We start from the raw sequence: 16,256 nt of genomic DNA on the forward strand, positions 1-16,256 counted from the left end.
CTCTCACCTTAGACTACACCAACCAACCTCAGCAACCCCAAACGCCAACGCTGCAGAAAGTGAGGGATAAAGGGCTTGTGCTAGTAACGGCCTCCTTCGCCGACGTTGGAAAAGACCAATGCAACGTTTCGCAAAGAATCACCCTGGTGAAGACGGAATGTTCATGGGGCAACGAGATGGTCAACACACCTGGAGGAGGATGTGGACCAACTAATGGTTTAAGTTTAGCAGAATAATTTGTTTTGTGATGATGTTGATGATTTTATTTGATTAAATCAAACTAGGACTTAGTATTGATATAGATCTAATGATTTGATTGGTGCAAATGTTTTATAAAATCTATTCAATGATGTGAAGTACGGTCATAAACAAAAAAAAAGACAGTCGGTCTGCAATGGAAAAGTAAGAGTTAATTTTTAACAACCAACGTGGATTAATGGAAAGGGCTGAATGTAGGCTATAGGAGTTATGATTGTATGTGTTATTCTGACAATTTTGTTATTCATGGGTGAATACGAGTACTGGAATGTCTGTTCAGTTTATCCCAAGGATGGACAAAATTAGGCAGACGGTGGAAGTTGCGGGAGCTACAGTAACGTGGTAAACAGGGGGGGTGTTTTTTTCACTTTCGGATTTTCTTACTTTCTAAATTCTTTCTTTCTAAGGACGATGATAATGTATAAAGAGGGTTAAAAACAGTAGCCATCCGTGTTACGAGGTGGCATACAAGGACAGGGTTTGAATTGAGGGATATTTTTGTATCTACTTTTTCCTTTTTCTTTGTGTAATAGGTTGCTGAAATTGATATGTGTTGAACTGATGTATTGTTTTCCTACTAAATATAACTACACTATTTCTTGTTTATATTGAGGTGACCGAGAGTCCGAACTATAGTTTTGGGGGTGCAATAACAGTGCTTGTTCACCTAGCCCGGCCTTATATAAACCTTTACTTGATTGCTACAAAATAATTGAGGACCTATCCTTACAAAAAACAGCCTAAACTTTTCCATCTTAATAGACTCAAGTAAAATGATCAGGTATATGAAAGTCAGCAATGAGGAGTATAACTGTGATGTAAAGACTTGAAGTGATTGTATTCTTGGGGATTCAATAGTAAAATGGGTTTGATTGATTTTAGAAAATAGAAATGAATTTTTATTATTTTATTGGTTATCAGAGAATGATAAACAGGGGGGAGATGTTGATGAAAAATTCATTGTTCTTGTGTTCATTCATTTAAACTTGTTGATTTCATTTGAGTGTGTGTAAAAGCATCTGACCATATACTTCTGTGAGGTTTTTCTAACAGCTGAAGAAGGGACAGGAAGACAGGGTGATAAAACTTACACCTGAGCACGAGAAAGGATCCAGCCAGGAGAATACAGGGGTCGTTTAACAATAAACAAGGGGTCCCATGCCCTCCCCTTAGGGGAAGCAGGAGGTCATTTAGATTGTAAATGAAGGCCTTTTGGCTTCTCAGGGACAAAGAACAGCATGACCTGCCCAGGGGGGGGTAGAACCAGTCCATACTAGCTTGAGATATAAGATGTCTTTAAGGAAATTTACAGAAACTGGGAAAGGAGGAGTCAAGAATGTCAGAAACCTGTATAAAATGTCTCAGTTTTATTATGTCAGGAGGGCTTTCTGTTTCACATCTGGGTGGCTGCGGTTGCGAAAAGATTCCTCAAAGAATAAAGCCTTTTCTTCTTTATTACAATTTTGCCTTTTGAGTGTTGTCTTACACCTGTGATGCTGTTTTTCCAAGTGAGATAAAAATTGCTATTTCAAAATGAAAACTGTTTCATTCATTAATTATATGTTTAATTCATGTATAAATTAATTTACTCGCCACACGTCATTCCAAACCAGTATGACTTTATTTCTTCCGTGGAACATTAAAGGAGATAAAAGTGTATAATAGATGGTTTGAAATAAACAAGAATATTTTTTTTTTCTGTAGTCATCTAAAAGTGTTAAAAGCATGGACTGTTTTTTCGGCTATTTTTTTAACTTCAAATTTTTTTGGTTGCATCAACGCACAATACAAACCATAAAAAAATTAAAAATAAAAAGTGTGATAAGAGCTAATGCTGCAAGGACCACAGCAGGGGTTTTGTTGGTTTGTTTGTTTTGCCATAATTCAAAAACCTTTAAGCCCGGTTTCACAGACAAGGATTAAGCCAGGATTAGGCCTTAGTTCAATTAGGGGATTTAAGTGCCTTAGATAAAAACGTTACTGATGTGGATCTTGAGACAAAAAAAATAGCAGTGACGTATTTTAGGATATGTCAGTGCAAGTTGCTTTCAGTTAAAACAGCTCAAACGTGTATTTTAGTCTGAGACGGCTATATCTTAACAGTTTATAACATCAAGAGCAAGATCAGGGTATTAGGTTAGACAAAAATATTAAAACAGTTGGCATATCACCAACACTGCAACAGTATGAATTTATGAATTATTAATCTGCAGTAGAAACAATAACATATGTGGCTACAATGTAACAAATTCCTCTGTATTAGGTTATTTTTCATCCCATCCTGCTCTTTTCATTCATCTCTTGGATTCTTGTTCTTTCTGATGTTTTCATTTCTTTAACTGGGAACTCTTGATTTCTATGCACACCAAAGTCCTGGCTGAAACCTTAAACACGAAATGAAATAAATGAGAAAAACATTTTACTTCTGCTTTTTGCATTGAAGGCGTTGTCAAATATCTCGATCAGAGCTTGCAACATATTTTTCTGATTCAAATGAGATCTTCCCACAGTAAAGGTCACTCTTATCTGGGTCGCTGTAGTCTCATGAAAATCTATTTGAGGTAAACTATCAAATGTGTTTTAAATTAGAAATTATTTAATTGTAAACTGTTACCACTGTCAAGACAAATGACTATAAAAAAGATGCTACATTTAATCTTCATTATTTCTACGCATCAGGTGATTCTCAGAATGATTGCTGCGGATTTTCTTGTATTCAGCACCATTCTATCAGGTTGGTCTTTTATGTTTTCATTAAGAATATAATTGAACTAACAAAGACCTCAACCTCAAAAAAAATAAAAAAATAATAATAATTGGACACTAATGTCATACTTGAAAATGTCTGAAATTCATTTAATTAGATCAGCAAACAAATAATGCAAACAAATAACACTTTACAATAAGGTTTCATTAGTTAATATTAACATTTAACATGGACTAAGAATGAACTATACTTCTACAACTATTAATCTTGACTAATGTTCATTTCAGTATTTACTAGTACATTATTAAAATCAAAAGGTGTATTTGTTAACATTAGTTGATGCACTGTGAACTAATGTGAACAAACAATGAAAAACTGTATTTTTATTAACTAACATTAACAAAGATTAATAAATTCTGTAACAAATGTATTGCTCATTGTTAGTTCATGGTAGTTAATGCATGTTTATCATAGACTCCTAAAATTAAAGGTTCCAAAAAGGTTCATGGAACCAAAGATGCCAAACCTTTATTTTTAAGAGTGTATATGAAGTGTACATCTGCTCTATTGTGACAACCAGAAAGTTCATTTTGAAACCTAACAAGCTTCATTGAGTGAAATGCGTTGACTGAAAAGTGTTCTTGTGCTATTTTCTTTCAAGTAAATCTAGGCTATATAGTCTATAATGCGTACATGTAGCCTATAAATTGTTAATTGTGGCATAATTATCAAAATATTTTTGAGGGACAATGTATATATAGGCCTATAGATTTTTATTACATTTCATTATAGCACATTTGTATTCCAGCTTCTTGGTGTAATGGCATGGAAATGTCGGTCCCCAAAACCCTAAACGCCACCAGCGGCTCCTGCCTTTTGATTCCCTGCCGATTTGAAATTTCAACGGAGAATGAAAAATATCTTGACCTTTCACCAGAAGCAACCTGGAGACGAGGATCTCTGTGGTCACTCTATGATACAGAGGCTTTTACCAACGCTCAGCGACAGAAGGAACCTCTGATAAAGGTGGTGGGGGACTTACGAAAGAAAAACTGCACTTCTGTCATGATGAATCTCACCAGCCTGCATTCAGATCGCTACTTCTTCAGGTTTTCATTTGAGGGGTTTAGTGTGACTGCAACTAAAGCTGTGCAGATAAAGGTGTCAGGTAAGGCAGTGCAAATGTTCCAGGAAGAATCAGACATTACTTTTCAGTTTAAGCGGTTTGTGGCATCACATCTTTGAAAAATGTTCAGAGTTTTACGGGGCACATTGTAGCCTAGCTATAAGCAACTTACATTTTAGGTCAAACATTGACACTAATTTTGTGTATTTTTGCTCCCAAAACACATAGTTGAGTTTTGTTTGTGTTGTTCAATTCCGCTCCGATGAACAATTGAGTGTTAATCGGAGTGGTCCAAGACCTTAGAACTTTTGTCACACTTAAACTTGGAATACACACAAAAATTGTAATACAATAAAGTTGGCTGTAATAAAAATAGTAGGCTACCAAATCTTTCCATCGTGGGTCAATTTGACCCTAGGAATGAATGAGAAAATGGTGATTTTTTTTATTCTATTTGTCTAAAATAATCCAGAACAAACACACACAAATGAACGCATGAGTAAAACCTCGAAGAATATTTGAATATGCTGATTTTCATTCAGAATGAACCATAAAAAAATATAAAAAAACATGCTTAAAATGCCCATATATAGTCTACATGAATGCACACTGAAGCAAACCGACTTCAAATGGGACTTTGGGATCCAGGGGAACAGGTCATTTGCTCCATCTAGTGGCAAGAGTCATTAAATATCACTTCGATATTTAAATTTTTTTTCCCCACAATAGGTCAGCAGACACACCCAAAATGAGATATTTTGACCTGATTTACCAGGGTTATGCATTAATGAGTTATTTTGTATTTAAGTGAACTAATGTGAAGAATGTGCTTATTTATATTAAAATTATTTATAAAATCTAATAATTTAGAGGGAAAAAAAAAAGTGCAATAAATACATTGAACCTTATCAAATTATATAAGCTTTCTGGACAAAAATAATAATTATACTTTTTTTTTTTTCTTCTCATGACATTCTCACATCCTTATTAATGCAGAAAATGCTCTCACCCTGTGCTCAATGGGGTTGTAAGCTTTATTTTCAAACTCAAGTAGGGAACAATAATCTGCATATGAAAATATACACAATTACACAAATAACAATTAAATCTCCAGCCGTATATCTATCTCTTTGTGTAGTACTGTATATAGGCCTATGCTAGGTTGCAGCTGCAGCTCACGTGAATGAACTAGTTAGATACAGGAAATCAGTAGCCTAATAAAGAGGTTAACTTTACAAAAATACTAAACTTAAATGTATTTAAATACAAATTTCATTAAATAGTATTTTGTATTTCAAATGGGCCTAGGTATTTTAAATACTGCCCATCCCTACCCTTGGTTTGTTACTGAATGAATCAGCATCTTTAAAGACTTTCCCTTGGCACCTTATGCTGGCGTATGATACTTCACGATATGGAAAAACAAAAAGTTTTCTTTACTTCATTCACACAGACACTTCCTATGTTAGCTGTTCTTAGCTGCGAACTAGATCAGACACGTCTGAGTTCTGCTTTTCCAAAAGTCTTTATCAATTGTACTGTTATCTTATCAATTAATTGAGAAATGTATCCTATAGTGACTGTAAAAAAACTGTAATATTACCTAATTACACGTTAACAAGGGCATCTTGAAATAAAGTGTAATTATTTGTAAATGCTTCGAGTTTCTATACAAATGAATACCATTACCATCACTCTTTCTCCTCTCCATATCCTGATAGATTCGTTGGCTGCGCCTGAGCCGTATGTGATTGTGCCGGGACTCAGGGAGGGTGAGGTGGGGAATCTGACTTGCACTGTTCCAGCGCCTTGCCCCAGTAACTCTCCAAATGTAACATGGGATCCTGCATTTGGTGGGAACATAACACAATGGACACAGCTGAATGCTGATGGGACACAGAATGTTTCTGCCATTTTGAATTTCGTCCCTTCGTTCCACCATCATGAGCTGAAAGTGAACTGTGTTTCCATCCATCTGCTAGACAGACAGGACAAACCCCTGCTCAGCCACAAGACCGTCATCCTCAATGTGGAGTGTGAGGTTTTAACCCAACACAGTTTGCAGCTTTTCTCTTTTTATGGTCATTCTGAAAATACTCAGTTTCTTCTCTTTCTGGCCCACAGATCCTCCTAAGGAAACACAGATCTCTGTTACAGGCTCAGTCTGGCTTGGTAATAATGTAACCCTTACCTGCCAAAGTAATGCCAACCCTCCAGCGGTCCACAGGTGGTTCATGAAGAAGGAAGGTATAGTGGAAGAAGCGGGTGCCTCGCGTGTGCTTTCCTTTACTGCAACCCATAATAATAGTGGGGAATACATTTGTGAGGCACAGAACCTACATGGTGCAGGGAACTCCACGATCCTACAGATCACTGTCCCAGGTCAGTCTGTGCTTGAGACGGTAGAGCAGGGTTCCCCAAATCCTGACCAGGAGGGTTACTGTCCTGCAGAGTTTAGTTCAGATCCTAATCAATCTCACCTACCTGCAATTTTCCTAGTATCTAGTAGTACCTACTCTAAAGACCTCAGCTGTGTCCCACTTCAGAGGCTGCATCCTTCAAAGGTCGCATTCGAAGGCCATTGCTTCACCACGGCACGACGAAGGCTGTCCCAATTCGAAGGCTCCTTCAGATGCTGTCCTCCAAATGCGTCCTTCGTTTCCCATGAAATGAAGGATACAACTCTTTGTGTGCTGGTGACGACAGGATTGTTTTGAGAGAATTTTCTGAATTACACTTTTAAACATTAGCATTGGGTTTCAGCTTACTCATATATCTAATGATGCAAATGTAAAAATAGAACAAAGCAGTTCAAATGTTGACTTATATCTTACTAAGATGCGATTACATATATAGTTTATACTCTTTGCTATATACAGAAATGGACCATGGTGAACATATTTAGACTGTTTGTGAACCCTGTTTTGTTTTCAGACAGTTTAAAGGGTACATTACACACACAGTTTCTGCCAATCTCATGTAAATGTTGAATACCTATAGAGTAGTATTGAATCCTTCATATCTCCGAAGAGTCTTTAGTTTGATCAGATTTATAAAAGATAGATACAGCTGTACCGGTTCTTTCCGAAAACAGTCGAGCTCCTGGAGGCGTGGCGTGGGCGGAGCTAACGAGTCACAAGCACGGACTGGTTTTAAAATAAAAAAATGGACACTTATGGTGGTCAGCTAAACAAATGTATTTAAACACACACAATACATTGTCACACTTTCCCTGGATAACTTGATTCACTAAACATTCGTGTTGTTTACAGTTGTTACTGATTGCCAGCAAAACACAGACATTTGATGCAGTTTTACCGCCTGCAGTTCCGACTCATGACCGGGATATTGAGACCGCTCCGTCTTTCAGTTTCAAACGATCTGCAAATTCAGGGTCGAACTGGGCCTTGTTTATAGAACATTCGTCACCGAAATGTTGTGCCACCGAAACACACTTGGCACAACTCCATTGCTGCCCCGGAAAAACAAACTGCATCCACTGTTTCCCTAACGCTGGGTTCTTTGGGAAGCTGAACAAGATTGTCTTTCCCTCACAACCAAAAACACTCTTCTTTGATGACATTGTTGATTTTGTGGTCTAAAAACGAAATGTCAAATCTTTCTCAAGCAACAAACAAAGCACATTGATGGGCGTTGCTCTTGCTCTGGGCTGCATTTCCCAAAAGCATTGTGAGCCTAAGTTTATCGTAAAGACCATTGGTGGCAATTGTTCTACGATCAATTTAGGCTTACGTTGCTTTTGGGAAACGCAGCCCTGGTTGATGTGTGCGCACACTCTTCCAGGAGAAGTGCCTATACAAGGAATTCCACCCTTGATGACGCCATACAGGGCCATACTCGGAAAAAAACTTTACGAAACTTATACGAACCCATCATACGTCCAACACGTTTTTTGAAACTTTGGCCATGTTTAACATGAGAATCCAACTCTTTAACAGTGTAAATATGTCAGAATGCATGAAATAGTGTTAGACATCCCCTTTAATATAACTTTCAAAAAAGTCCAGTACAAATGTTACTGCCACTCATCAACAGCAGCTGTCACAATTGCTAGGCGTCGAGAACAATCCTCCGTAGGCTAGACAGTCCCATTTAACAACACTCGTTCTGATCTTCGTGGCCTTTGAAGGACGCAGCCTCTGAATTGGGACACAGCTCTTGATTAGCTTGTTCAGGTGTGTTTGTTTGGGTTGGAGATAAAATCTGCATAGCAGTGGCTCTCTAGGACCGGATTTGAGGAATCCTGCTGTACAGATTCACCATATATTTGTACATTACTGTCATTACTGAAATGAACAGGAAGAAAAGCCATGTTTGTCAGTTCTCTTTGTTTTTGCAGGCATATCATTCACTGCTTTCCTCGCAGTTTTGGCACTGTTCTCATTGCTTTTATTTGCACTTCCTATTGTTCTGATTTACAGAAGGTAGGATCCTGCTAGAAATTTAAATGATATAAAATATTTTATACATTATTTGAGATAAATGAGAATGTTTTCCTTTTCTTTTTCTTTTTTTGGTATATGCAGGTGCAAAAAAAAACACAAAAGTGTAAGTATCTTGATATGTTTCTCATGAAGTGATTTAGATAGATAGATAAAACATGTCTTCACTATTCTTAGTCCGTTTGTTTTCTGAAATAGACTGTAAATTTGACTGTAAAAGTTACAAAACTTCAGTTTGAGGTCTTTAAGGGCAAGGCAAACAACTGTAAAAAATTGCTGTAAAAAAAGTAAAAATTTTCACAGTAACATGCTGTTTCCCATTAAAACAGCAATATACCGTAGAAAAAATGCATTCTGGGTGATATTTGACGTTTTCAAGAAAGTAGCCTATGGAATATACTGTGAATTAACAGCGCTCAAAGTTGACACTCAGCGGCTGTGTTCCAAATCACACACTATACCCTCATTCACTATTCCCTACATTAGTTCACTAATATAGTCCACTTGAAGGAGTGAATGAAAACAAGTGAGTTAATTTGGAGACTGATGAACACCTGCTGTTAACAAGCAGAATCACTGAAAGAAAGAGGAACATAAGAACAGAAAAAATATGAAATCAACTGAAGATAAAATACGTTAAATCTCTGAAGATCTCGGCAGAGGGGGATTAAACAACTCCACAAACAGAATCACCAGCTTGATTTATTATTAACCAGATTGACTTTATTTCTGTCAGACGTCTACATAAGTTCTTATTAAAGGTGCAGTGTGTAATTTTTAGCGGCATCTAGTGGTGAGGTTTGCGAATTGCAAACAGCCAGTCACTCACGGCCTATCCCTCCCTTTGCAAACTCGAAGGAGAAGCTATGGTGGCCGACGTAGGATCGGAAGATGTCTGAGTCTGAGTCAGCAGAGAGTAGCAAGTCAAGCAATGACGTTTCTTTATATTATATTTTATATTAAATTATATTTACTTAATTATTCAGTAAAACCACATGTTATTGCGATTGTTATTTTTACTTGTTCATCATTGTGTTAGTCTTTTATTCACTGACTTTACCATAGCTTGTTTCCATGCTAGTTAGTATAAGATAAGAGCTATGGATAAGAGCATCAAAGCAGCTAGGTAAGGGGAAATAGCTAACGTTATGATGTACGAGGCGTCGTTCAGACAGCATGTTTTTCTCCACGTTTGCAGAGTGAGGGACAACCTGGGTATTCTGCTGCATCATTTCTGCTGCTTCTCATTCAAGTTAGTGATGAAACGCGCTCTGTAGCGCTGTTTGTTCGCTGTCGGCTACGGTAGAAACATGACGTCACAATATGTCGACCTTCATAGAAGGGGGGTGCCCACGGTTATGTAGATATAAATGACTCATTCTAAGGTAATAAAAACATAACGGTTCATTAAGTAAGGTCTTTATACACCACTGAAAACATAGTTATGGATCTTATATTGCATTTCTGTCAATAGATCCTCAGAAATATTACACATTGCACCTTTAAAAGGTGACAGAGGTTTAGATGTCATTTTATTTTCATTTGATGTTACCATGATGGTGATCAGTGTTTGCTTTAGTTGGGCTCTTGACCCTTGACTTCTAAACATTAGTTTTTCTTTGGCTGCTGCAGCTGTGTCTTTAAAATACATTTGCTATGGCAAAGAAGCTGAAAGAAAACAGGATCAGATGACTGTGACTGTTTGTCAATAGTCACAATCATCATCTAGTGGCCAGATTCACTGATCTCATTTATTGTCTAATGTATTTATATGGGTGATATTTTGTATTTTTGATTGTGGTGTCACTGTGATTTTACAGATGGAGATCTATCAGTTTTAACAACCATCAAATATGTAGGATTTAAAAAACAGTTAATGCTCAAAACATTTTTAACTTCTATATCAGCCAGACACACAGACATCAAGAATCGGCATATGAATCTCAACAATGGTGACAATCAAAAGTTTCATGCTGCAATGCATGATGGGTACCAGCATAGTACAAAAAATCGTCCATGACTCCCAGCATGCATTGTGGCATTAATACATTATGCGGCTGAATTGTCTGGTTATTTTCTTTCATTTTTACCTTTTGCTTTTATTTTTGCTATTGGTTTTGTGTTGAGTTTTAGTAGCGTGTTTTGTGATGTTCAGCATTGATATCTTTTTTGTTGATTGTCACCATTGTTGAGATTCATTGGCTGATTCTTGATGTCTGTGTGTGTCTAAATGAAGTGGTAGAAAAAAATTTTTTAGTAAACGATGAGTTTTAAAATTCTTCATAACTGATTGTGCAGCTTTACTTGATCTTTTGCTATAGTTTGACAGTGTATAAAATTAGGAGCATTAAAAAAACACATTTTTGATAAGGGATTAGACACGGGATAAGATCGGTGATCCAAACATCATGTGATGACGTCAAAATCAAAACATAACCAGCAACACCTGATCTCATTTTTGTTGGTTTTGTTTCTGCCACAACAAATGTGTCTTAACAGTTACAGCAGCCAAAAAAAAACTAATGTTAAAGTCAAGGGTCAAGAGCTCAACTAAAGCAAACACTGATCTCAATAATGGTGGCGTCAAATTAAACAAAACAACATCTAAACCTCTGTTAATTCTCAATAGGAATTTCTGTAGATGTATGAAAAAATAAAGTCAATCTGTTTAGTAATAAGTGAAGCTGGTAATGCTGTTTTCTGGAGTTGTTTAATCCTCCACTGCTGAGATCTTGAGAGATTTAATGTCTTCTGTAGCTGGAAGTCAGTTGTAGTTCTTGTGTTTCGCTTTTTTTTCTGTTCTTGTTGTTCCTCTGTCCTTCAGTGGTTCTGCTTGTTAACATCAGGTGTTCATCACTAATGCTCAATCATCAGTTAATTAATCACTGAATAATATCATTAACTTCAACACTGCTTCAGTGTTACTTCAACACTGTAGTGCACTGTAAAAAGTTTAACTATTATTTACTCAATTTCTTTGGTGAAACATTTTTACACTCAAAAAAATTGAGTAAATTTTAAAGCTGTGAAATCAATGAAATATACTGTATGAACTGAGTAAATGCAAGTAAAAAATTTTTAAGTAAATCTGAGTAACTGCATCTGGTACATTAACAAATAAAATTGAGTAGAAATAATTTAACATTTAAACATTTAAAAAACAATATTTATGAGTAATATTAATTGTTTTTATTTATGAGTAATATTAACTTTTTTTTATTTCCTCTAAACCTGTGTAATAGTAGTAATTCCATACAACAACCAGTATACGTTACATGACATTGGCATTTATTGTCGATGAGTACAGCAATACAGCACATTTTACACTGTTTTTGACACATACAATATTGCTTACATTTAAACTCATTTAACAAACATTTTAGAAGTAAAAATTAAACATTTAAACATTCAGGTAGCCTAATTCAAGTGTAATCAACCAGTGTGTTATCCCATATCCACCGGATCAGCGCTGGTTCTCGTGCCGGAGACGGACTCTCGTTCTGCGGATGAACTTCGAACTTCATACCGCTGTCCTGCATTTCACTCATAGCCGAAAGATACTGCGAGCGACTGACTCCATAACCTGCCAATAAACAAACAGTGACAGTTCTGAGGACATTTTATCATCCAAATTAATTATATTCATTATCATTAGGAATAAAGTCGTGTGTTTATGCAAGGCGTTTCAATCACACGAAAAGACAGGCGCGATTCTCGTTTAGGTGTCGAATTACGCCTCTGTAATATTTTGCATTAAATAAAATGATTTAAAGCACAGTAATGATTTTATAGATAAAATAAAATATACACAAACCTGAATTTCACAGAGGAAATGCACCAAAGCTGCGACGCTGAGAAGAGAACTGCTGTTCTGGAGACTGGAGAGTTCAAACAGCCCGCGCTCACTCAACCAACCGTCGAGTCACGTCAGAGGGTGGGGGAGGGGTGCATTGTTTTAATTGAGTAAACTCACTCAATTTTAAGAGTGTGTTAAATATATTAATAATATTGATTTGAATTAAGTAATATTTTTGTTTCTTGAAACAGATCAGTTTAATTCAACATTCTCAAATATTTTGATAGAAATTTCACAAATATATTAAGTGTATTATAAAGAAATAATTGGTTAGTCAAATACTAAATTATTTTATTGAAAAAAACTTAAATATATGTTGTGCATGGTACAACCCACAATGCATTCAAAAGCATCATAAACCCTGCTCTGAAAAAACACCGCAAACTGAACTTTTTTAAAACCGTCAATCACTCTCGACTGATCTGGGATCAACAACTCAAACCTAGGGGTCTCTTTGGAGGGCATATGAACATCCGTAGCCTCACCCCAAAGTCTGAACAAGTACATCATCTTCTCACTAACTCCAATTTAGACTTTTTAGGCCTGTCTGAATCGTGGTTACATAACTCTCCATCTGCTGCATTACATGTACCAGGGTATAATATCTTTAGACGGGACAGATCTGAGGGAAGAGGGGGAGGGGTCATGATTTACATAAAAGATCACATCAACTGTCATCAGATTCAGATATGTTGGCCTCTTGACCATGATTTGGAGTGTATTGGGTTGAATATAGTGCTCTCATCTGAAATGTCTTTTGTGCTTATTGTTGTATATCGTCCACCCTCTTCTAATGACTTTTATATCACTTTTAAAAAGCTACTTCAAGCTTGTGATTTTAAAACCGAGGTAATACTACTTGGTGATCTAAACTGTAACTGGCTAAATAAGACTAATAGGAAACCCCTTAAGCAGATCACAGACAGTCTGGATTTTACCCAATTGTTGGAAGGTCCTACTAGAATAACCACATCATCTCAGACACAGATAGATTTAATATTCAGTAACAAGCCTGAACGAATTGTAAAAACATTTAATTTTATTACTGGACTGTCTGACCATAATCTGACATTACTGTCAAGAAAACTTACAAAAAAGTGCTTTCATCATTCTAATAAATCTGTGGAGCAACTCAGGATTCCAAAGAATGAAATGGTTAATTTTCAAAGGGCAGTACAGCAGACTAAATGGACAAATATACTTACTGGGATCAACATAGAAGAAGTTAGCAAGATGTTTGCCACCAAGCTACAAAGTCAAGTTAAGGAGTTCACTAGAAAGGTAAAAGGAAAGAAAAAAACAAATGCACTCCCTTGGCTCAATACTGAAATATTTAATCTGATGAAAGAAAGAGACTCCGCTTTAAAAAGATCATTAAAAACCAAGTTAAATAGTGATAGGCAGGTTTACTTCATTACGTAATCAAGTAGTCAAAATGATCAGAAAAGCTAAAGCCAATATTTTTATAACAATTATTAATGAGGGAAAGGGTAACACAAAGCTGATCTGGGAACAGATTAAGAATGTGATGGGAATTAGCCACAGGCTTAGAAATCAGTTAGAGTTGAACCTGCATGGTAAATTAATACAAGATCCAGCACAAATAGCTGTAGCCTTTAATGAATATTTTATCAATTCTGTGGATGAAATCGCACAGAATTTTCCCCTAACAACTGGAGATATTGTCAAAATAGATGAAAGCAAGCCTTCTTTTAGCATTCAACCTATCTCTGAAATTAAAACCCAGGCAATTATTAATTGCTAAGTACTTTAGCACATACATGTGTGCTTTTGTTCGCTAAATACGAACCGCAAAGATTTGAGTTAAAGTTTAATTAATTCACTATTACACATTATGTTTGCAGTTTTATATTAAGATATATTCCTTTTCAGTGGACTCAAATGAAGTAAGTTCACAGTCTTATCAGTATAAATACTAGTTTTTAAACTCGAACTGTTTGAAGCAATCGGTTTCCCAAATGATATGAGTTACCTTCCATGGTATTTCTACGGTAACATACTGTAAAAAAGGAGAGCTGTAAATTAACGGTACATTGCTGACAACCACAGTAGATTGCCGTTATTTTACAGCGCACTGAAACTGGGCTAATACTGCAGTGTTACACATGATGAGTGAGTGCTTCATTGCTTTCAGAACAATGTTATGTTGTGAGTGAATTATCATAAAGCTAACAGAGTATGTACAAGTTCACAGCTCATGTATTAATGCATTTCAGGAAACAAACCAAGATCAGGACATGTATGCCAGTGTGTCAAAGGCAACAAAAAGCCATCAACTTCAGTCAAATAAATATGAAAATAAGGAGACCTGCACCGTTAACCCTGAAAGCACATTCAAAAAGAATCTCTCCTACGAAGACATTTATGCAAACTGTTGAAGTGAGAAGTGGAATATGGATCACCACTGAACAATTTACAGTCTACTTTCTGCATGCCAGTAATGATCATTTTAATAAGCATCAGCATATTCAACTTCCCATCTGTTATGTTCAGAACTATATCGTTGCTACTTCCTTTCTCCTTTTTCTCCTCTAATAATTATAATTCAACTCTGAATACTTATCTGTATGTTTCTATTTTTGTTTTTGTGATACATTCACTTTGCTCAATTAAAGAATTTAAAGGCTCCATGAAATCAAATTTGAGTTCCTTTTTTTTTAAATGGAATATTGCATTATTTATTATAAATGATTTACCTTTGCACCATTATTTATTTATTTTAATTATTATTAGCATCATTATAAAAATAAAAAAAATGTATGTGCCCTCGTAATCTTTAATAAGAATTTCTTGCCAAATCTCTGATGAGTGTTTATTGTCGCAAAGGTAAATTACCGTCACTCACAAACTGTCACTCACATGAGATCAACCAATAGCAAACCACAACCATCCAATCAATTCCCCATGGACAAAATCAAGTCCCGCTCTACATTTTTTGTTCTTGTTTGAGAAGACGTTTCATTCAAATATATGTTACAATAGGGTAGAAAAAGACTACCACAACTTCCATTTCATACCAAATTGGTATTTTTTTCATTCTTTCATACACTAAGTAGTAAGGATCATTTAGATCTTATGTGATTTACACTTATTTACACAAGCAAAGTACAAATGCCCCCAGAACATCCTGGAGTTAAGAGCCGTTCAGGCAGATATGCAGAACAAATGGCGGTGAATGTTAGGCCATAAACATTATATGAAAGTATACGAAACAAAGAACCAAATGGTTGGCCAGTGCATAGAATAAAGAATAAAAGAATAAAGTGGTGGTGTCACCACACCTTGTGATCTAGGGGGCGATAGAGAGTTCAATCTCTGTATAAGTCCTTAGATGGAGACATTGAAGGAGGAGATGGTCTTGGTTCAGTAATGAGTCTTATGGGGATGACACAGGATAATAATACCTGCGTCCATTCTCTGGATGAGAAGACGACAGGCAGGGCTGAGGCAGGTAAAGAATAGTATAGAAGATTAATGTAAACACAAAAATCACAAGAACCTCAAACAGAGGTTAAAAGAATTGTCTGTACGTTAGTCTGTGTTTTATACGCTGTCGTTTCAGTGAGGTTGCACTGACAGACTTTCTATACGGATAGCCTATTTTGGACTGTTTTTGCTGTAGGATTATAATTATAATAGGATGAGTTTATTTCTTCATGTTGTGCTTTTTAAAAACTCTGAAGAGAACACCCAACAATTACAGCATTAAACAGACGACACGAGTCATGCATATTGTAGGACTTTAAACGTACAGTATGGGATTTTTTCTCCACTAGGGGTCGCTAACCTATTTACAATAACAAAGGCGTAGTTTGATGACGCAAC

The 16,256-nt window shown here is 36.1% G+C and overlaps 1 protein-coding gene across 1 annotated transcript; it reads left to right on the plus strand.

Annotated features, from left to right (window-relative positions):
* Nucleotides 1-2,727: 2,727 nt before the first annotated feature.
* Nucleotides 2,728-15,058, plus strand: LOC311089378 (sialic acid-binding Ig-like lectin 13). The gene is made up of 8 exons (XM_084124044.1): nt 2,728-2,819; nt 2,938-2,992; nt 3,774-4,133; nt 5,813-6,127; nt 6,216-6,473; nt 8,452-8,536; nt 8,639-8,660; nt 14,648-15,058. Exons 2-8 carry the CDS (start codon nt 2,950-2,952, stop codon nt 14,807-14,809), a joined length of 1,245 nt encoding a protein of 414 aa, XP_083980170.1. The 5' UTR covers nt 2,728-2,819; nt 2,938-2,949; the 3' UTR covers nt 14,810-15,058.
* The last annotated feature ends 1,198 nt before the right edge of the window (nt 15,059-16,256 follow it).

The sequence above is a fragment of the Abramis brama genome, assembly GCF_963993115.1.
Source record: "Abramis brama genome assembly, chromosome: 9".
Taxonomy (NCBI): domain Eukaryota; kingdom Metazoa; phylum Chordata; class Actinopteri; order Cypriniformes; family Leuciscidae; genus Abramis; species Abramis brama.